We start from the raw sequence: 24,105 nt of genomic DNA on the forward strand, positions 1-24,105 counted from the left end.
TTCAGAGCTGTGGAGTGAACTAAATTGAAAATAGCATGACAGAGGATCCATAACTCTGGATGAGAGGTCCATCTAGATATGAAATTGCCTATGTAGAAGAGATTTTAGGCAGTTAGTGTTTGAACTTTCAAAAATTTTCAATCATATTTTTAATATATAGTGTAAATTAACGAGATGTCGGGGCAAGGGCCTTTCTCTGGCATCTTGTTTCTCATTTCAGCCTTGAGGTCTGCAAATGGCTCCGAAGTAAGAAGTGGTTCTTAGTAACTTTGCCTAAAAATTATAAAAAATTTAGTGAATGACAGTAAACAGGCTAGTTTTAGACTTTTTTTTTTTTTTTTGCTAAAGGTTTTTAGGTAGAATATGCATAGTACTTCAACACCAGAACTGACAATAATAATAATATAATAATTATTTTTAGTGAAAAAATGTTTTCTATCATTTGTTTGCAAATCACATGCATTATTGGTGTACGGTACTTAGAAGCTAAATGTTCCATTGAACAAAAAATGTTTTCACTTCCTTTTATAAAGACTTTGTATTTTATTTATTCATTTATTCATTTATTTTAAGCGTATGCAGGATGGTGGTTCTTTAACAAGCTAATTATAAAATAAAAACAAATTTCTAGAAGTAGATATTTCTGAACATGACAATTTTGTGTAAAAGGGCCGTCGATTTAGTGGATTGAAACAAATGTAACAGGACCAAGGGCACCTTTGATTTGCAGAGGTTGCTGACCCTGGAACAGAACAACATAGAAAAAWACCCTCCCCCACATGTTGCTTTACATTGACAGTTAGCTGGCTGACTGAAAAGTACACCTTTCTCTTGATAAAATTATAAWTTTTACTGTATGTAAATATTCCTGCTTCACTAAAAACATGGAATGTAATGATGTGGTTACTGAAGGTGTATCAAATTTAAAATAAAAACTATTTTAACAAAAAAATTGTTGACGTCTAGTCGCATAGGCAATAACAAATGCTCTGTGTTTTCAGTAAAAATATTTTAAACATATATATTTTGATTTTACATTTTTGTGCACACAAGGCAATATAATGAACCCGTGGTATTTTTACTGGAGGTCGTCTACTGTAAGAATTTCATTCCAGCCCAWGGGTATCAAACTTGTTACATGCTGAAGAAGAAGTTTTGTCCAATAACTGTGATTTTGCCAGAAACAATAATCTCTTGGTATGGGACCCTTCCTCACTTCTCCACTCAATAAGTAATTGAGTGGAGAAGGTGTCAGATTATGGATAATAAGGTGTCAGATTATGGATCATACACACAGGATCACGCTTGGGTAATTCGAGTATTGTTGGTATATGATGTGAATCTTCNTCAGAATCCTTCTCTCCTGTCCACAGCAATGCAGATCTCCCACGCTCCTTCCACCACAGTCATGGATCCTGCTGCTCTTCCAAATATGTCTTAGTAGATTTGGAGCCAGTGAATTAAAAAAATAATAATGCCAAGACATAGCACAAAAACATATGATGCTTATTAAACTCCACYGGTAGTTTAATTAGAACTGTGTGMTGTGGYMCAGATTAGACATCATTGAGCWTTCAACAGCAAAGACTTCAGATGGTCCTGCTGTTAAAATAAATTAGAAATGAACCTCATACTCACTGCAAAGCAGATCTGTGATGCTGTGGGCCGGTTTCCATTTCAGATACCTGAGGAACCTTGTCTTAAAAGCGTGACGTTTTAAACTCTTGGTTCACTCCACAGCTCACTTCAGAGCTGTGGAGTGAACTAAATTGAAAATAGCATGACAGAGGATCCATAACTCTGGATGAGAGGTCCATCTAGATATGAAATTGCCTATGTAGAAGAGATTTTAGGCAGTTAGTGTTTGAACTTTCAAAAATTTTCAATCATATTTTTAATATATAGTGTAAATTAACGAGATGTCGGGGCAAGGGCCTTTCTCTGGCATCTTGTTTCTCATTTCAGCCTTGAGGTCTGCAAATGGCTCCGAAGTAAGAAGTGGTTCTTAGTAACTTTGCCTAAAAATTATAAAAAATTTAGTGAATGACAGTAAACAGGCTAGTTTTAGACTTTTTTTTTTTTTTTTGCTAAAGGTTTTTAGGTAGAATATGCATAGTACTTCAACACCAGAACTGACAATAATAATAATATAATAATTATTTTTAGTGAAAAAATGTTTTCTATCATTTGTTTGCAAATCACATGCATTATTGGTGTACGGTACTTAGAAGCTAAATGTTCCATTGAACAAAAAATGTTTTCACTTCCTTTTATAAAGACTTTGTATTTTATTTATTCATTTATTCATTTATTTTAAGCGTATGCAGGATGGTGGTTCTTTAACAAGCTAATTATAAAATAAAAACAAATTTCTAGAAGTAGATATTTCTGAACATGACAATTTTGTGTAAAAGGGCCGTCGATTTAGTGGATTGAAACAAATGTAACAGGACCAAGGGCACCTTTGATTTGCAGAGGTTGCTGACCCTGGAACAGAACAACATAGAAAAAWACCCTCCCCCACATGTTGCTTTACATTGACAGTTAGCTGGCTGACTGAAAAGTACACCTTTCTCTTGATAAAATTATAAWTTTTACTGTATGTAAATATTCCTGCTTCACTAAAAACATGGAATGTAATGATGTGGTTACTGAAGGTGTATCAAATTTAAAATAAAAACTATTTTAACAAAAAAATTGTTGACGTCTAGTCGCATAGGCAATAACAAATGCTCTGTGTTTTCAGTAAAAATATTTTAAACATATATATTTTGATTTTACATTTTTGTGCACACAAGGCAATATAATGAACCCGTGGTATTTTTACTGGAGGTCGTCTACTGTAAGAATTTCATTCCAGCCCAWGGGTATCAAACTTGTTACATGCTGAAGAAGAAGTTTTGTCCAATAACTGTGATTTTGCCAGAAACAATAATCTCTTGGTATGGGACCCTTCCTCACTTCTCCACTCAATAAGTAATTGAGTGGAGAAGGTGTCAGATTATGGATAATAAGGTGTCAGATTATGGATCATACACACAGGATCACGCTTGGGTAATTCGAGTATTGTTGGTATATGATGTGAATCTTCYGCAAGTTAAAAACATGTTGAATGTTGTTTTGCTGATATGTTAGTTACAAAAATTCCTGTGAATACTCAAARTGGATAAGTGAAGTGGAGCTGCATGTCAGCTATTTACATTCTCTGTGAAAATAAGTGAAATGATCATAACTTTAACTSCAATGATAAATTGTGGTGATAATGCATCACTGAAACACTAATCTGTATTTATGTTCACTTAGCTTTACATATGCATCGCTAGCATTTGTTTGAACGGCTCTCTGGTCAATAATTCGGCCGCTTTTATGTCTCCTGGCCTGCTTTTAGGGGGACAGATTACTCGACCAGTCAAATCTCACCCCAGCAGTGAGACAATGTGCTAAGCCTTCAGGTAAATGTTCTGAACAAACTCACACGCTGCTGTCGGCTTCASCTGTTTTAATGTGAAAGGCGCAATGAAAAATAGATGGCACACTGCAGCGCCAAACCTAGAAAACAAAGCATTAAAATAGCAGCTTGTTTATCTGAGTGAAAACACATTAGGCTGGACAGAGAGCAGCTAGCATGCCTGCGCTGTAAACAACACTCTTGCTGCGCCGAAACGAAAGCAGGTTTTTATGAATGAAGGAGAAGTTGTGAGACTAAAGTGAACATTTTTAAATAAAAACAATATTTTTTGAATATGAAGTTTYGTGTTATGAACTTTCGTACACATTTCCGCTGTACGGGTATTTGCTAAAACTGACATCTGCGGCAGCCAATAGAAAGCCCGGATTTGAAGAGGTGGCCAATGGCGAWGCTGGGGGAGGATACAATCGGTGGTTTGTAACAGGACAAGCAGGTAAGTAAGATTTTGTCTTGTTATTTTCTTAAAAATTGAGTAACAGTCTATTTGTCAAGAATGACCCTTACTTTGGTTAAACCACTGGTTCTTCTGTTTGAGAAGGCTTCATTTTTATGTACTTTTTTCCTGCCGTATGTACAAATGRAACGGTGTTCATTGAGGAGTCTGAGATCGGGAAGCAAACAGCTAACGAATACTAGCATGTTAGCTTTCTAACGTTAGCTTCTGATAAAGTAATGTTAATGTGCCTTTTATAAAATAAAGAAACAGTTATAATTCAATTATTTACTCGCTGTTTTAATAATGTGCCTTTTATTTGATTTACCGTTCAACTCCACCTCAGTGGTGACCATATTCAACATTTAAAAAGTTTTTTTTCATCTTAAAATTTGCAACGGTAACGTTAATGTAGTTAGCCCGTTAGCTTTAGCTTGGCAGCTGGACGCGACAGACTCATCGATTCCACCACAGTCAAAAACTAAACTTTTATGAGATATTCTGTGTGTCTGAAGCCTCAAACCGAGGTGAGTAAAGGTTTCAAAMCCACAACAACTTATTTAACTAATATGTTTAGTTTTCAGCAAGGTTTATTTCAGCTGTTGAAATGAATGAATTAAAGCGGAAAGCTGCGGAATTATCGAGGTTACAGTCATTAAGTTTCACTCTTGTAGTATATTTAAAACAATAAAATGGTATCTAAGATGCGTCAGTAAGTACATAAAAACCCATCCAAAACCCATAATAAGTTGAATATATTTAAATTACCACAAGTAAAATAAATATATAATCAAGATATTCTATTAAACTTTCTGAAGAGTTGTATGTCAAACAYATCAAAATCATGTTTATAGTTTACTAGTATGTTGGTAAATTTGGGGTAATTTATGTCTTTCCAGCTAGTTCAATTTTGCGAAGCAATTGCCTAGATTATTTTTTTTGTCATTTAAATTGGCAATTAAAGTTTTATGAGGGATTTTTGTGTGGTTTTTTTTGTGTCTTTTTAGTGGAAAAATGTCTATTAATTGACTTAGAATAGTCTCTTTATTCACCCAAACGGTCATGCTAATTACTACTACTATTATATGCTTATCATTATTAAGAGCTGCAAAAGTTTGTTGGCCTCAAAACAAAAATACATTCAGCTTGCATAATTTTTCAAGTGCATTCTAAAATTAGAATATAATTTATTTCCTATTTTCACTTGAAAACCGGACCACTCATAAAATGATCAACAATACGCTAACACTGAGTACTTTAAAATGTTCAAYGAAAGGCTATTTGGTTGATATAAAAACGTGCTGAAGCTCATCTAAATCTGACCAAAAATTCAACAATAAATATAAAATATGTTAACATGGATGAGAAATGGGTAGGGANGTGTCTTTTTAGTGAAAAAATGTCTATTAATTGACTTAGAATAGTCTCTTTATTCACCCAAACGGTCATGCTAATTACTACTACTATTATATGCTTATCATTATTAAGAGCTGCAAAAGTTTGTTGGCCTCAAAACAAAAATACATTCAGCTTGCATAATTTTTCAAGTGCATTCTAAAATTAGAATATAATTTATTTCCTATTTTCACTTGAAAACCGGACCACTCATAAAATGATCAACAATACGCTAACACTGAGTACTTTAAAATGTTCAAYGAAAGGCTATTTGGTTGATATAAAAACGTGCTGAAGCTCATCTAAATCTGACCAAAAATTCAACAATAAATATAAAATATGTTAACATGGATGAGAAATGGGTAGGGAKGGATATTCTAGTTATTCTAGTCAGAAGTTCTTGAATCTACAACCCACAAATAAAAAAAATATTCTTTGAGGTGACATTGCAGCTAGAGGTAATCACCAACCAAGAGACTGGACCAAAAACAAACTTGTTGGTACTAATATACCTACTGAAAGACCGTATTATCAAGTCAATGTACTTAGATTCAAAAGCAAACATTCATCGTAAAACTGTGAAATATTTTTACATATTGGTCCAAAATTTGGGACAGTGTCCTTTAATACATTTTTYGCTGTTGCGATGATTGGGATAAATATTATTTAATTCTTTGACTTTTAATTGTCTAATTTTAATTCAGTTTAAAGGTCAGATCAATTGTTTTTGATCTGTTGGTTGGTGAAAACTTCAAGTTGTTGAAACTAGTAGGTTCATTTTAAAAAGTCTACTCATCTTGAGGACCAAATATTTAACATTGTGCCCAGATATTTGACTTACAGGAATTAAATGAACAGATATTAAATCCAACTTTGTGGGCATTTACTTTATCAGTTGGGATTTTTGTAATTTCATCCTGTAATAAATTGCTCAAAAACAGAATTTAAGTAAAAGTTATTGTTTTTAACAATCATATTTTAGCTTTTTGATGTTATAGCTAAAACATACTATATTGAGTTTCTCTTCAAAATATGAAAAATATGCACAACAACTTGATGGCTYGTGACAAGCTTTACAATCAAAATTGTGGGAGACACGGTGTTCTTTTCAGTAAGTACTGTAATGTGAATGGGCAAAACTTACTGACATCTTGTGGCCAACTTAAAGAGTGCAGCTATTACAAACCTGTCTCACATATTAACTCTGGAGGAAATTATATCTACATTACACTGRMCYTYSKTYYKKWAWWAWTWRKWRKKRWWWTYWWYYYSKWMMAWTWMMMCMRKWRSYKKTTTTTTTGGATAAGGTTCAATTATTTAGCTTTAGCTGTTCTTAAATGACTAAATGACTAAGCTTCTCCATCTCTAAAATATGTACCATCAACACAGCTATTTTGTTTTCTCCCTCCAATGTGCCTTTAGTGGAGGTAAAGTGAAAGTTCTCACTTATGGAACTGATAAGTGAGATGGTGTGGCTTAATTGCTGATAGTCATTGCAATAGTGAACATTGATTCCCCACATTGTGCCGCTCTGTAGAACATTWTTTTCAGTATCGTTATTGTGTACAGTTATCTTAACTTTAGCATAAATGTTTATTTTTATTATTAGTAGTAGTGTTGGCAGAAATAGTTTTTCCATAAATTCATCAATCTTACAAAAATATTCAGATTATTTTGTTGTATATTTGTCAGGRAGTGATTGCAGTGGCTCATTATTTATTTTTGTAACACTTGATTGGGCTGTTGTCAAATTAACTGTCTTTAAGTCTCTATTTTTGTGTCATTCAAAAATCGTTCACTTTAACTGTTTATAAAAAAGTTTACAAACTTGCTTTTGATTTTTGGAGTAAAACTACTACCTACAATTTATATGATTTGAAAAAATTCTGAATTAAAAAAAAAAGACAGTAACTTGTCTTTGTGGTCAAACCACTCAACCYGTTGGTATAACAATAAAGACCTTGAATCATAATATTTTTTGATTCAATTGAACTGCTCTGTCCTGAAAATGTGTAAATATTAGTTGTTGCTTGATGCTTAACATCTGTATTTATTTCTAATATTTATTTGTTCGTTTTATGTTTCAGGTGTAAACTARTAACTGGATTTATGGTACGTTGGATTACTACCTGGATTATATCAACAATGGAGTTAAAGGTAATCCTAAACTATTATTGCATGTTGCTGTTTATTCTGGTTTGTGTTTCACTGAGACCATCAGGGATGTTATGTTATGGCCGTCAGCCAGTGATGCTCTGCGGATACTGTGAATGAAATGAACGTCCTCTTGGTAGCTCCAGAGCTTATCTCAAAGAAATGGCTTCTGGGGATGGAGCCACATCAGATGTGTTGGTTCTGGGTATCTCTGTGGAAGTATTTCAGACGACTGAGACGGGAACAATATCTCAGGAAGTGTAGGCAACGCCTTGGAATCCATGAGGGGTCATCAAAGGAGCGCTTAAATCCACCATCTTCGCACGCACTGTTTTTGTAACCCAAAACTAGGCACAAAGATCGAAGATATTAAGTTATATTTCCTTGTTAAAACGTTCATAAAAGAAGARAACTGGCTGTAGAGACTGATAGTTTTACTTCTTGCCCTGTTGGAGTCAAGCAGCTTTTTTTTGATTTTCAGATGTTTTKTTTTTTTTGTGTTAACCACTTGGTTTAAACATTAAGAATACATGAGAGGTCCCAGATTAATCTTGTGCAACATGTTTTGCCTTGGATAACCTCCTCTGTACACAGGAAGTCATAAACAACTGTTTATTTAAAACGACCAAAGATAAACACAAGCAGCTTGTGCAGAAGTTTCCACAGCATGAGAAAATTCAAATGAGCCAGGGACTTTAACATGTGTTAAAACTGGAAAGCTTATCTCATTTGCAACAAATGTAATATTGATAATGTCTTACTATAGCTTACACACATTRCATGGGTAGTATTAGTACATATATAAAAAAAAATCAGTCTCATTTAATAAATTCTTATATTCATCAGACTAATTTCTATCACAATCTGTCTGTCTGCAGGCTTAATTCTCCTTGTCTGAAGGCCTGTCTTGAAAACTTTATGAAAGGAAAGAGAGAGTTATAGTATGATTTKTTAAAATTTCTTCATACTACATTTGTTTATCTTAAAAACAAGATTAGGATTCACTCCCATAAAAATATTCAGCATAGCTGTCCAATTTGTTTTCAAATATTGTTTTCCTTTAGCGGGAGCTAAAACAACAAACAGTGGAAACAGCGTTTTTGAAGTTGAGGTTAGCAATTACCTTTTTGAGTCTAAATGACTCTGCTTAAGTCTAAAACCAAATTGCTTGTGCAGACTTGATTTGAAAAAGCCAGCCTCCGTAAAGCTGGCAAAAACAGAAGTGAAGGGGTGGTGAAACGTCCGTCTGCCAAGGATGAAATGTTGCCTGGTTGGTATAAAACATTTCCGCGGTAGTTGGCACAATTTTGTACATGGTATGAGTTGGGCATGAAATTACCAAAACTGCAAAGTTTTGGTAATGTGAAGAGGAGAAATAATCAGCAGCTGCAAGATCAGTTTATTTGTGGGGTAACACTTTGAATTCAAATACCCAGATGCATATAATTAACGCATGATGTGCTGGTTTAATGCTCCATAGTGTCTGTACGACACTGCAATTCAGCCACAACAAATTTGTTTAACTGTCTGAAATTTAAACCCGGAGGGATCCATCAGTGACTAATACAGGAAGTGACTGGAATTTCCTGAAACATTTAGTAAAAATTAAAATTCAAGTTAGGTATTGAATAGCTACTTAATATGCTGTTTTTTAAATGAATTGGTAGTCTGTTTTACATTATCATAATTTCAGTATTTCCCAAAATAACTGTGTTGTTTATTGGCTATTTCTGATAGGCTGTCGAAGACATAGTTTGTTTGACAGTCTTTGTATGCTGAAAAAACAAACATGTCACCCATATTTTGCCCATGATTTAGTAACAAAATCCTTGTTAAAAAAATCTTACATTAACTTTTTTGAATATATTTTAAGAGTAACTTTTGAAAATATTCTTCTGAGTTATTTTTTGTATACTGCCAGTGTGCACACAATTTATTTTTGCTTCACTGTTTAGAGAAATGATGCCAATTTTAATGTCTACGTTTATTAATTTAGATGGGTGATTAAGATTTTCTTTTAAAGTTTGTTCGGAGGATATGGTCAGTTAATGTCTTCAGAATTCAACTCTTTGTAACTTCACAGAGACACATTTTTTAATGGCCAGTCATAGAGGGTCCAAGACAAATGTTGAATTCTTTCAGGTTGAAATAAGTCCCATTTCTTTTTTTTATTATTTATTTTTGTGTTATTTACCTGGGAATAAATGGGAATCTAATGTCGCTTTTTCAATAATTGGTGACCAAAATGGCATTACTATGAGGCACACTACTTATTAACTTTTTCAGATTTTATGTTTTACTCTGCATTACTCTTCTAACCTCCCAGCAAGAAGATCCTGGTTAAACACTGCAGAGACTAGGCACTAGCATTCACCCCACCACAAACATTAAGTGAGCGAWGTATAGCGAATAGATRGCTCCTCTTTCAGATAGCGCCCATATATACTTATTCATTTAGCTGTTTGGGTTTTAAATGCAGCAGTTGTGTTTACAAATATCYAWAAAGGCCTCTACATAATTAACYACCTTGTACAAAAAGTGAAACATGGGCATTTTGAAACGGAAGCTGTTTAGAGAAGTCCGGTGTTGTCTTGGCTCCCCTCTTACTTGGAAGAGAGTTATCTTTTTCTGAGGAGTTTCCTATAACTCTGAGTTATCTGTTGAAGGTAAGATATTAACTGGTCATAACGTCTCAACAGAACCTCACCCCAAATAACCAAACTATCACTTTAAAGATAATACTTGGCTTTAATACTAAATAAATGAAAAGGAAACAGTTTTGGATGGTGCTTCTTTAAAATGAATTAGTTTGAATGTTATTACCAGAGTACAATGCACTTAGTCTGTAAGCACAATTCCTATTATTAACATACAATGAACTCTACAAATAACTAATTTCAGCCAGTAGGATTTTAAAAGCTGAAATGTTAAAGCAGCTACCAACACGTTAAACAGAAAATACGAAAAAATGTATATATGTGTAGGCAAAACACATACATAGTACCTATTTAAATTCTTTGTTTAAATATGTCAATAAAGACATATTTTGGCTGTTTTTGTAATGAATTCTGTTTAGAAATCCTGAGACGATCAAAGCTRTGCAATGAACTCTGGGTTATGATTTGCAAATTTCAGTTTAAGCAGCAGTCCTCTGAAGCTGACAAAATCTTGATGTTTGGGTTTAATACACATTGTTACAGGTAAAAAAAGCAAAATACACAAAAGCTCTWGTATTTCATTTGAAATATATTTTTTTCTTGTGTCCTTTTTAATCTGGCACAATTTATTGCACAGATTTTTCACAGGGAATTAGCAAGATATGAGGCAGTATAATTTGACAATGAAATGTGATTGATACTGTAATTACAGGGTTAATTCAAATCATTAGTCCAGGTGCAGTGGCTTTTATGTCAGAGCTGTTTGGTCCTGCTTGGTGCTGTTTCCTAGACACCATGTGGTGTTTTATTACACTGAAGGGAAAGAGCTCCTTCATGTGGCCACAGGCTACACCTCCACAGAAGGCTGCTGTAGTGGTGGGCGATTCAGATCCTGTTCAAAGTGACATGAGAAACGCGCAGCCTTAGCTTTAAAGGGAACCAGAGCCTTTACTTTGGTAGTTTAACAGAAATGAGGATACATGATTGATTATTGAAGAGTATTAACTGCTTTGGTTTAAATTATGAATGAACAAGGTCATTTAACWTGAACAATCCCATTTGTGTGAATGTTTTGTGGACAGAAGCTGAATATGCTTGAAACAGTTGTTCCGAGAGCATGCGGGATACACGTTGAGMAGAGACAGCGATATTTCCAGTTTAACCAGGAGCACCATCACAGCAGAATAATGAGTGTGAAAGTGACACTGCGCTGTGTTTTTGGGAAGACAATGCCCTCCTGTGGTATCTTCTTTGAGCTTTTCTGTCGGTTCTTATCTGCCTTTTACTCTAGTGGTGAGAATGAGTAGTGTCTCCCGCCTACAGCAGCGCACGCACACACATACACGCGCGCGCAGAGCTCTTCTATGTTTGTCAGACTCAATCCGACGGAGAGGAGCTAGCCGCCATTTTCTAAGCGTCTCTCCCTAAAACGAGAGAAAAAGCCTCGCGTCAAACCGCCATCTGGATTACCTCTCTCTCGTCGGGAATCCGTTTTTTCGCTTCAGGATTGCCGTGGAATCGCCTACATTTGAAGTAATCGGGGATAGGACGGACTATTTCGCGGCCTAGGGTTATAATATTCGCTGTGGCGGCGAGGCGAGCTGTAGCTCGGTGATTCGCCCATTGCTGAATCCGGAACGAAGCCGAGAGGCTCCGATAAGCGGGCCCCTTTCCGCACCCTGGCTGTGTATTTTTGGAATAATTAATGGCAGAGTGATCGACAAAAGCCCCGTGTGTTGTGTTGGTACTCTTGGGTTTTTTCCACCCAAACTGCAGGGGACTGTTGCCGAAATTCCCTCGGATAGTGCAACCTCGTCACGTGGTAGGTTCCTCCTTTTTCTTTGTTAGCGAGCTAACCAGACTGCCTGGGTCTACTCCCAACTTCTCTGCTTTTCAGAGACCAGCTTTAACTACACGCACCGCCCGATTCCCTTCCAGCTTCTGTACAAAAGTAAGGCCATGGACTGGTGCTGTAGATAAAAAAAAAAAAGCTACTTGTGTTTATTTCTGTAGTCTGATTACAATGCAGACCGTGTCTCCACTGTGCAATCGGTCGTAAAACGTTGTTTAAAACATTTATCAGACACAAAGATGTCTGATTACAAGGGTCATGTTAGTAGCTTCAATGCAACAGAAGCTTGTTTTATTTTCACTGTTGTGTGTTTAGCGACGCTCTTATTAAACATTTCAACTCTAAGCGTAATTTACTCTAAACTATCACCGCAAGTGCGCGCAGGTTACGCAGGCACTTTACATGTTTACTTGGTTAACGAGGTTTACGTAAAACTCCGAAGTTGGTCTCTACCTCCACCAGAAAATAAAAATAGTTTAGTATTAAAGCGACACAACAGTGTGATCAGGGCATGTGTCGTTTCACTGCAGCTGGCTTGAGAGAGACACGCCAGCTTGCCAGCAGGTTGTTTCTTGCATCAGCAGCTTTCTTGGGCTAACGTTAACCAGCAGTGGAGCGCATTAATTTCCACGCAGTTTACAGAGTGACCAAATATTTATCTGTCGATTCTTGCGTTTGCGTGATCGTTTTTCTGTCTTCCTTTTTTGTCTGACACCTCCTCATGATACGAAGTGATCATGTGCTGCCTTTCCGCCTAAACTAATTGAAATTTAGTGCAATGATATGGTGCACACTTGGCGCTGAGGCGCAAAGCTGCCTTTTACGTACACAAATGCTCTTGTAAACACCAGGAAGACATTTTGATGATTACGTTATGGTTGGCTAACGTTGGATGTGGACATTTTTTGTCGCATCTCGCCACACGTTTTTACATAAAAGCAACACGGGGAGTTATAGTTGCATCTTTGACCATTTAAATTTACCACGGTGTTCCCCGGACTCATTTGGCGTGTTTGGAGCCGAATGGGTGTTTTYAGATGGATGAATTGCATTGCATAATCTGCTTCGGAAACACCAACATGGCGTAGTGCGCGCCGACTAGAAACTGCGGTGAAATACTGAACCCCCATTCATGTGAGAATGCAGACGATGATGCGCGGAGATGCAGCTCTTATCTTTTACAATGTGAAGGCAGTCTGTTTGAAAGTTTCCCATGAATAAGCATGCCTCTGGCATGAAAGATATGTTAATCATTCAAACAATGCTCTGTGTCATTAACATTCTCCTAGCATGCTGCATTTTTTTTAAAGCATTTTTGCTTTTAATATCAAAGAAAGTGAGATTTAAACATTGAGTTGAGATGAAATGACAGAGCAACCCTGGCATGATGACATCATTTGCTTTGAGCTAATGCTGGGCCTAAATCCACCTACTTACATGGCCTGCAAGGAACCCTGCTGTATGCAGACTTGCCAGGGCACATGTAGGGCAGTGGGGTTTGGGCAGTTTGCATTGGTTTCTCCTGTTTCTTTCCTTGCCAGGATTTTTTCTTTTTTTTTTTCTTTTTTACAACCTTATAAGTAAATGACATTGAGGGCTTGTTTACACGTGCATGCTTATAGTGGAAATTATTTAGTGGCCTTAGCTCAGGTGACTTCTGTTATTCCAAACCTTCCTTTACATCTTATTTGCCCAAGGTCAGTGCATAACGTTTTCTATTCATTTTTGTTTGAAGTTGGCCCTCTTTAGAATAATTTTTTTTTAATCAAAAATCTTATTTGGTACAAATGATGTGAATAACTTGGAAAGTTTATTGAAAGAGGATCTTCCTTTTACTTCAGATATTTTGTTTTGACCATGTTTGCTTCACATTGCGTTGGAAAGGAGTAACATTCTTAATTTTTACAATTTCAGTGAGAGTAAGCATGTTGGGCTCAGTAGTTTTATTACTTTTACTTTGATTATTGGTCCCATTTAAAAAAAAAAAAAAAAACTTTCTACTTTCTGATTGGGTGTTGGTTAGTAATTTTCCAGTCACAGTGTAGTCCTACCGAACCAGTTGTGCAAGTGTTTTATTTATGTTGTATATAGGTTCAGCTGTGTTCATATTGTTTCACAGTTCTGAAATTGGGATACAATACATTACTGTGAATTTGCGAATTTTGTGTTTTTGCTTTTTAACTTCTTAAAATAAATCTTATTTTTATTTCTTTTTTAATAAAATTTTTTAGCTTCCTTCTCATATATTTTGAACTGATTATTGTAGCTGGTGACACTGTGAAATCAAAATTATACAAGATGTTTTTGTTGTTTTTGACCTTCCATCCCYGTTTATCGTGTTATTTTTTTTCATTTGGTATTTTTTTTGTTCTTGTCTTATTCTTCCTCCATGTCGTCTCCAGGCTGTCCTCAGGTGGGGCAGTAAGCGGGTGGAGTGGAGCAGGCCGAGGTGCCCGTCCCTCTGCACTGCATGGCTGCGATGGCGCCCGCTCTCACCGACGCCCCAGCCGAAGCTCACCACATCCGCTTCAAACTGGCTGCCCCATCCTCGAGTCTCTCACCGGCCAGTGCAGAGAACAACAGTAACGCCAACAACATCCTCATCCACAGCAGCGGCCCCGGCAAGTGCAAGGTCGCCTCCGAAGAGTGCCCTCTCGACTTCTGCGGCGGCAACCAGGAACCGCAGGAGCAGCAGCCCCAACCAGACTCCGTGTCCCAGGCCTCGGCATTGGGCAAACTCCAGCCACTGGTGGCTTCTTATTTATGCTCAGATGTGACATCTGTCCCCGCAAATAAGGAGTCAATCAAGCTACAAGGAGTCCTCATCAAACAGTCTGTGCTGAAAAGCCACAGAATTCTGCCTAGTTCTCTGCTGAACGGTGGGGGAGAGTTCCTCCTGAGGAGGCAGGCAATTGAACTCTCTGGTGGTCAGCTTAAAAGCCTCATGAGTGGCAGCACCAACGGGAGTGGCCAGCCCATGGCACCTGTCAACGGTCTGGCCAAGAAGCTGGCCAGCATGTCAGGCTCAGGCTGCATGGTGGCGGTGAACGGTGACAAGCCKTCYGCCACCACAGACTCTCAGCCCCAGAACCTGCCGTTGGACTCGGAGACCTTCACTGCTACCATATCGGGCCACATCCCGGTGAAAGAAGCCCTCAGACAGAAGCATTCCGCCGGTGCTCCTCAGAACACAGACGGAAATAATATGGAACCACCAGTGCTTCATTCTGCTGCCCTGTCCTCCCTTAACCATGACAACCTGAACTCAACAGAACAGGTTAATTCAAACGAAGCCGATTTGCAGACTCGTATTGGTCCACCGCCGGGTTCCGACGGGGAGAGGCCAGGCAGCAGCCAGCAGGGATCCCCACAATGCACAGCCACACCAGAGCCGCCTCTGCCCTGCAGTTCATCCTCGGACAGCCTCGACGCTCACGTCAGGGAGCGCACGGCCCTCAACAGCAAGCGGCAGGCCGAAATCGAAAGCCGCCTGCAGCGCCTGCGCAAACGTCTTCAGGTGGTTCAGGCCAAGCAGGTAGAGCGGCACGTCCAGCAGCAGYTAGGCGGCTTCTTGGACTCGGCTCTTAGCAGGCTACGAGCCGGGAGCCGCAAGTCGGARGCGGCGACACATTCGGCCGCGTGGAGGACCGGGCGGCAATATTCGTCAAACAGCAGGGAYGGCCTGGGCCGGTTCCTGAAGAGTGGTGCTGTGCCCTTGGAGCTGGAGAGGCTGTATCTGAGCGGCTCAGCCAACCTGCATTCAGCAGAAAGCGCCTTTGACTCTGATGTAACTGAAAGCAGCTCTGGTGGAGACTCTGACCTGGAAGAGGAGGAGCTGTCCAGAGTGGACATTGAGCAGCGACATGTCAAAATGTAAGTGCAGTGACCTCACACACTTTTTTTTTTTTTAAATAACAAAACCTCCTGCACTGTACATGACAAAGTCAGAACTTACAGAAATATTTGAAACCTTCATTAATTTTTTTTTTTTTTAAATCGTCTCATAATTATACAAATTTTCAGTCATTTTAAGGTTTTCAGTAACATCTCCCATTACTCATGCCTGTCATGGTGCTTGGAGCTGCTCAACTGTCAACAGAAAGTCCCTCCATTTCCAAACGCTGCAATATGCTACTCCAGCATAGCAGGTGCTACTGGCAATTATAACTGCCTGCCTCAGTTGTGCTCTGGTCAAACTCCAGGGAGGGGTAGAGATACAGTTCACCCATGCAGCATGTGTAACCGTGTGGGTGGGATCCTGTAGAGAACACACAAGCTTGACTGGACTTAGGGGGAAAAAAGCTTCCTTGTCATACGATTCTGCCTCCTGAAAAGACCCAGGCTAAAAATGAACTTTCTGTTTATCTTTAGAGCAAATGACTGAGCACCAATAGAACCAGTCATTTAAATGTAAATATTTTAAATTTTATTTATTAAAATCTTGAGATAACTTCAAGGCAGGGGGTCGTGGGTTCAGAGAAGGTGTGGTTTTTGTTTTTTGCAGGTCTGTGTCAGCAGGGGCATGGAAAGGTGTGGGATGGGAAGTTCACATCAGAGTGCACATCCATGTGTCATTGGAATCAAGAGAGGGAGTGGGCAGTATAGCAGGTGGTTTGGCAGTGTTAATGGAGTTACTGGCCTGAGTGGGATTGGGTAGATTATTAACAATGTAGCTCTTTATTATCCCGCGCTGTGTTGACTTTAAACCTTTGACCTAAATATCATCATATCCTAACAGGAAGTGCTTATGTGCCTAAACATGTAAACAATTCACAGAGAGGCTTCTGATTCTTACACTTGATCATAATTTAAAAGATKAAATAAAACTGGAGTAAATTTTGACTAATTTTAATATGGGTGGTGATAGGGGAGATATTTGTGCCGATTATAGATTTAATGCTGTAAATGTGTATAACAAATGAGACTGTTCGTCAACAACTTCAGTTTGTTTACACAGTGACAAATCACATGTTGCTCAGRACTTGACTAGAAAAATCTAGCTTTGAGGCAGTTTTAAATTCTCTTAGCAAGTGTCATAAATTTCAATTACAAAAACTGAATTTAAGATCTGATTATGTATTTAGAAAATATGAAAAATGCTAATGTATCTGACAAAGGTTATACTTTTTTAATTGAGTGATGTAAGTTTCTAAAAATGCATCTCGGAACRGGGAAAAAACTGAACAATGAGTTGTTTTTGTTTTTATTATTAAAGGTTTAATTAAAAAGTCAGTTTTGCGAGTCTTTCAAATTCTGTTCTCCTACAGTGACCTTATCTTCTATAGTTAGCTTTATTCATTTGGTTTTGTTATGATCTAAAAGTGGAAGTCGTTACACTGCTTGTCTTCTWTTCTTGTCCTGGATAGATTTACATAAGATATTCCCCATTGCTTATCAATACGTTTGTAAAGTTGTTGTTAAATAGCAATCAAATTTCTCCCCCTTTTGGGAATTGGATTATTAAATGTATGATTAGGACAGACCAAAGATGATAAACAATTGATGCTTCTATTTGATGTTACAGTTTATTTGAAGATTGGCAACCAGAGTTGGGAACTTCAACACCATCAGATGCATAGTTATTTGTAACATATTTTTAAAAAAGTAGTTATAACTGATTAATTGATCTAAAGTTTCTTGCTAGGAGAAACTTGGCTTTTAAGTTATTTTTAACAGTTGTGTTGTCTTACGGTATGTTTTTTTATTGCTCTCCTAGTAAAACATTTCTCATTACAACAACCAGGTGGTAATAAAAGCATTGCATTATTTGCCAATCACCATGAAGCTGYAAAAGAACAATCTAACTTTTGCCAAAGGCTTTCAAATTAAAACTTACATCCTCCTAGGGAAGAGATCAGAGAAACACTTAAAGGAATTCTACAGCAGTAATATGTTCATTTTTGTTCAATTCTTTTATGAAAAGTGTTTCAGTGCAAACTAGTTTATTTCCTTGAAAAGAACTTATTTTTCAGTGATTGTTTCAATGATGACACATCACTGTAACAATCRGTGGTCAGTTTTTTAGAAAATGTCAGCTTACAACAAATGTCATTTTGAGGCACAGACTGATCAAATTCATTTACTGAACTATATAGACAAGTCAATAGATTGCATAGGCAGATTCAGATTTAATTACATATGTTTCAATTTTAATTACACATGTTTCAAATCAGTCTTGGTTATCTGTAAAATTTTAACTCTACAAGTTTATAAATCTAAGGARATCCTGGAATTTGCATCGTGCCATTGAATAAGCAGCTTACCCTCCTACTGAGAGTTGATTTTAAAAAGYAAATTTTTATACTTCAGTTGGGAAAATGTTAATGCATCAACAGACAAGGCTATATGTGTCTTGCTAACCAGTATTAGCATTATTCATGTACTCATGCGCATATTCAGTGGCTTGAAAGCTGAAAAGCTTGGGAATCAKTTGTAGCATCTCGCTCTTTATATATGTATATGCTGCTATTAAAGTTTAGCCCCAGTGAGACAAATACAGTTTTCAGAAAAGTCCAAAAAGATGACTATTTCCCTAGCATACTTTCTAAACAAACATATGAGAAGGAATATTACTAGTATAAAGGTTGTAGGTTTTTGCTCCTGTCTATAAATGTGACCACTCGCACTGTTATTTTTTATTCATATTTATTGAAGTGGATCTTTTCCTTGTTGCTTCTATTTGCTSAGGAGTTAATTTCTCATCGCAGCGAGCATGTCATGGTTTGTTCCTGCTTTTTTTAACCATAATAACTTTCTAGTGTCCACCTTTTTATAACAGCTTTACTGTCRAGCAGCGAAAGCTTCCTGAAACTTGGTCTCCATTAACATGCAGTGACTCAGTGTAAAGGCACATTTTCCACTGATTCTGTTCCAGGAATAAGAYGTTGGAGCAGTGAAGAGGTCTGCAGTTAGATGCAACATTTGGCTATGGTTATCTGTATTGCAATAGATCATGTGTGCTTGTGTAAGATGCTCTTTTGTTTGGGGAGGAAGTAAAATYGGTTATTAATCAGTGACTGGATGCTGATTCTGTTTTGTTTTTTTTTAAAACTATTGTAATCATCCACTTTCCCCAAGTACTGTTAAACCCACTGAAGTCAGTTTTTCCGACCTAAAGATAATCTAAAGCTGCTCACGACTAGTTAGAACTTGTTCTTTGAGACTATGGGAGTGTCACCGGTTGTTGGTGTCTGTTATACAATACAATCTGCGCTTTAATAAAAACAAAGACAAATGAAATGTACCGAGTTTCTTAACGGAACTGAGCTTTATATATGATGTAAACATTTGACAGTTTCATTTGACATGGAAGCTGTGAAGATTTGAGTTTCATCGAGCGAAGTGAAAACTAAAGTTGATGTCCCTTCCTGGAGCTAGTGATTCAACAGGTTGAAAACTGGTTCTCGTCGCTGTTCAGCCATGACTCTTTGTTAACATATTTGTCTTCTAGGAAGTGAGGCGTGTGCTTTTCTGAGACAATTATACCACATTTTTCCCATCTAACATTTGGTCTCTGTTAACAATTAAAGGGGCTATACCACTAACTACTAACRTTTTTATGTTTTCTTCGAGCTGCAGCCTCCTAATTCTTTTAATGCCATGTGGGTTGACAGCCGTGTGGTAATGTAACCTGCTTGCTTGTTTGGCCGTGTTGCTTACAAGTAATCCTGTCGGCCGTGCTTGCTCTATAGTCGTGCTTTCCCGTATCTCAGGATTGGTGTTCACCCAACATCTGTTGCAAGCTTAAGTTGCAGGCATTTTTTTTTTTTTTTAGATTAGTGTCTGTTGTAAATGAGAGATCCATAATGGGCGGGCATGAACCAGTTGGTGGGTGCTGCTACTTTCAGAAATTTATGTTAATGGCATTCTTTGCTCGAACCGTAGAATAAGTTGTCCTCATTAGATTAAGCATGTTACAAGGAGCACGGCGCGTTCTGTGTTCAGAAACGAGTGGGCACAGTTTCTTGTTTCTGAGGCAACAAAAAAAATGCTCATCAGGAAATATCAGATCTTACATAATGGCCTATGGAACAATAAAAATATCAGAATTCCTGTAATCTGATCATTAAAAAACAAGATTCCTCTCTTCAGTATTTAAAAACCCCCAGATGATCTGATGATCCGGCCAATGTGCTGCTTGTGTGATCTGCAGGGTAATTGGGACTACAGCGTGCCTTTCATGCTTATGGCTCAGCATTACTCTGCAGTCTGAGTCACTTAGCGGTGTTGTTCCTTCCCTTCACCGCTGCTGTCCATGTATGTATGCAGTCGAGCGCCTTTATAGGTTTCTGTTCCACTTGACACATCTGGATGTGTTTAGCTCGACCCAAGTTCCCCAACACAAACCCACAGGCGTTACATAACCCCTCTCTTTTATGTAATGACTGCTGCAGCTCTCCGGCTGAATTTRCCCTCTCGTTTTTCCTGCCCCACACCCTGTCCTGCTGGTTGGCCTCATCTGTAATCCCGGTTCCCAAACGGTTTCCTCCTCAAGATGACTTGAAGCAGCTGTCCTGTGAAAGCCCAGATGGAAATCCTGACATATCCGTGGACCTGGAAAAAGACAATTTCCAGTCTTGTTAATGTTTCAGTTGAGATAATTTTTCAGCTGTGTAAACAAGTCTAAAATTAGTGACTGTGGAATATAGAGAATAAGCTGATTTGTATTCATTTAGTTCCTCTTAGTCATTTATTGGTAATAACTAAATTGTAAATATGCCTGCCATGGTAACACATTTTGTTGCACRATAAATTAGCCCAGAAATTATTGCGATAAACGATATTGCTTTGAGACAATTTTCAAGAAATATATTGATAATGGCATAATAACTTAAGTTTGCCTTCTCAAAGAATGATGAACTTCAATTTTCTACAGAACACTCCACACTGGGCCTGGAAGACATTTTCAATATCCAAAATAAAACACAAGTAAAAACAAAAAAGAAAAAAAATACTTTGTGTATAACCTTTGAGAGTTTATTTTTTTATTTTTTGTAAATTTGGGCCGATCAGAGATTTTGTGGCTGATATTCAACCGCTGATTTTGTAAAGCTTCAAACTGCTTGTGCTGATTTTAGCCTTTGATTTTTAAGATCTATAAATAACAGCAAATTACATTTTCACCAAGTGAGAGGCCAGTCAGCTAAGACTTCACCGTTATTTCAAAACCAAGACAAAATGATTACAGTTGACCTTTGATACCAACTTAAGGATTTTGCACGAACGTTTAGAACCATTAGTGGATTAAACTTTACTGACTTTCCCTGTCTTTCTTATTCAGTTAGCAGACCTCTGCCATAGCTTTGAGATTTCCAAAAGGCTGCCAACATTTCCTCATCCAGTTTGTTCYGTTCTAGACTGAAGCGGAGCAAAAACTATGCAGTTTTTTTTATACTACATTCTTATTGTCTTTTGAAGTCTGTATTGTAGCAGCCAACTTGCCTCCAAGAAAATAGTTTCCTTTCTTGTAGCTTCTTGCATATTTTATGCTTCCTCTGACATCATTTTTAAACAACTCACTGATATTTCAACACCGAAGATTGTTGGTGCCACGGCAACCTGGAGGAGTTTAAGCATAATGTATTCAACAATGTTWTTTTKTWGTTGTTGTTTTTTAATCTTCTTAGTCAGAAATGTGCCACAACTTTTACATTTTCTGTAACCCTATTTTGTTCCAAGAGTCAGAAAGAAAACATCTCAGGCCTTCAGCTTAGTGTTTGCAAAGTTGAGATAAAAATGTAACCTCCTCATTGCAAGCCTTGGCAAATGCATCAAACTCCTGTTAGATTGTCATGGAGCCAAAAGCAAAGCCCGCAGAAGTGACCTTCACAGTTGGTAGCACTTAAACCTTTAACAATGTGTTTGCGTCAAGCTGCAGTGAGACCCTCAAATTGCTGGTTTCTATCAGTTGTCTGACGTGTTTCTTTGTACTAACAGAAGTCACTTCATGTAAAGTTAGTTTTATTATGGTGTTTCGAAATAGTTGACCAACACTTGAAATCACTGCAACAGAGAAATGAGGTAAGAGGTCAAGGGAGAAGGTGCGTCTGCTGGTTGACGGAGCTTCACAAAAAAAAAAAAGACTTTAAAGCTCCACTAGAAGAATGGGGCGATTGTGTTCAGTGCTATTAGATGTGARCAGAGCAGTAAACAATTTATTTTGAGGGCACCAAAAACAGCTGTTGTGGTCAGCGTTCCTGCAGTGTGTAATTTCATTCAGGGAGCGTTATTCTGCAGGGACGTGGTTGTGTTGTAGAGATTTTTTGATCTGTCAAGGAGGAAAAATAAAGCTTTTGCTCATTTGTAAGACTGATGAAAAGAGATTATTCAAATAAAAAATTTGGCCAAAAACTCTTGACACAAAAAGGTAGAGTTCAGTGGTCACAAGGAGAGCTGAGGAGCAGTAATATGAAAACATATGACTGGTACACACTTTTGTTCTCCTCAGGCAAGCATTGATGACAGTGAATCTTTACTCRTAAAAGACAGCAAGGTTATAAGAGTGCCTGCTTGTTCCCCACCACCCAGCTGGACTGCTGGGACATAAAGTGGGTGAAGATGGAGGCTTGTACACAAACGTACAGCTAACGGGAGGAACCCTCTGACTGAAATTTAACAGATGAGGGCTGAACATGTCAAGTGTAACTTAGACAAACTACAAAAGGTAGAACTGTAAATGCAAGCTGCCCTTGAACTCAGATTTTAAAAACATTTGYGATGTATGGTAGCTCCAATCTGTGAGGAGCAAAACCTTCRTGGTTATCACTGGATAGCCACATATTTAATCCATCTATATGCAGCTGTGAAAACACTATAGTAGATGAATTATACTGATGTATCTTATGTTTTCAAAGCGCATTYGCAAAGTGCATGAATACCTGAGACTGATCCAGATCTTCTTTKCTCATGGAGAGATTTTTGTTATACTAATCTGAGTAATCAATAAGAGTTTCAGTCTGACGTTTGAATTTACTCGCAACACAAGGCTGGAAAATTCCTTCACCCAGCTTAGATGTKGAAGTAGGGCTGCAGCTAATAATTAAGCTGGCAATCAGCTATCCTATCAATTATTCTGACAACTAGTTGAATAAAAAAAATTGACACATTCCGTAAATTTCATTTTACTAAAGTTTATTTTATACTATTGTAATATTAGAAATGCATTAAGATACAAATTACTGTATTTCTTTTTATAAATAAGAAATAATAGGCATGTCACAATCAGTTTTGTTTTTTTTKSCCCYYMRKYMWTTTWWTTTKRRKWWTKGSKKGKKGRRKYCYWAWYYKRWWWTTYMAAAAATATTGTGGAAAGAAAAAACTTCATTAACTGCAATCTAGAGTGGGATCACTGGCAGTTTTGCACATTTGTGTTTCCATTGCATCATTGAAACAAAATGGGTCTCTTCTCTGCTCTACTGCAGTCAGACTGACTGTCTGCAAGTGGTCTTTGCAGCGCATCTGAAGTTCTATTGGTGTTTTCTCACTTTATCTCCAAATTCTCCAATAAAATGGAGACTGTTGATAGATTTGTCACTAGTCACTTTTTTGATAAAAAGTTGCTAAACACAGTCACTAAGTTGGGAACAATGCTCCCACTCTAAGCTGATGATGTGCTCTGCTTTACAGCAGCCACTGCTGCAAAGTGCTGTGCATGTGTTGTTTCAAGATGGTCTGACTCTGTACCACCTCATAACTGTAGATAGTGTTATATTCTTGTTTTGTTTAGAGCAGTAGTTCTTAACCTGGGTTTGATCGAACCCCAGGGGTTCGATGAGTTGGTCTCAGGGGTTCGCTTTGCCATCACTTGCTGCGAAGGATCACGTTACGTTGCTTAGCCAATCAGTGCTGCGGAAGAGCACTGATTGAAGGAGTTCCACTATCGGCATGGATTTGAACTTGTGTTTTTAATTACTTCAGCAAAGCTCACCGTTTTTACCAAATTCTGTAATTTTTCGTGTACTTCTAAATCTGCTCCTTAGTCGCATCTTTTCGGGGTTGCTAGTCGGGTCACCCCTATGTCTTGAATTTGGGGGGGGTGGGTCATATTTTTTATCACTACGGAAGGGTTCGGTACCTCAAAAAAGGTTATGAACCACTGGTTTAGAGTAAATGTAAATGTTTATCTGATCCCTGACCAGGATGTGAC

General features: G+C 37.6%; 1 protein-coding gene across 4 annotated transcripts in view; it reads left to right on the forward strand.

The window, feature by feature from the left end:
- Positions 1-3,883: 3,883 nt before the first annotated feature.
- LOC103481617 (KAT8 regulatory NSL complex subunit 1) overlaps positions 3,884-24,105 on the forward strand; it is a 44,579-nt gene continuing 24,357 nt past the window's right edge. For 2 of the 4 annotated variants that reach the window (XM_008437206.2, XM_017310877.1), the window contains exons 1-2: positions 11,433-11,930; positions 14,363-15,833. In XM_008437206.2, coding sequence (XP_008435428.1) covers positions 14,431-15,833 — 1,403 coding nt within the window. In that variant the 5' untranslated portion in view covers positions 11,433-11,930; positions 14,363-14,430. Of the gene's footprint in view, positions 3,903-7,384; positions 7,455-11,432; positions 11,931-11,991; positions 12,060-14,362; positions 15,834-24,105 lie in introns of those variants that run through there. The other 2 variants (XM_008437207.2, XM_008437208.2) reach the window with 2 other exon arrangements.

The sequence above is a fragment of the Poecilia reticulata genome, linkage group LG19, assembly GCF_000633615.1.
Source record: "Poecilia reticulata strain Guanapo linkage group LG19, Guppy_female_1.0+MT, whole genome shotgun sequence".
Lineage (NCBI taxonomy): Eukaryota > Metazoa > Chordata > Actinopteri > Cyprinodontiformes > Poeciliidae > Poecilia > Poecilia reticulata.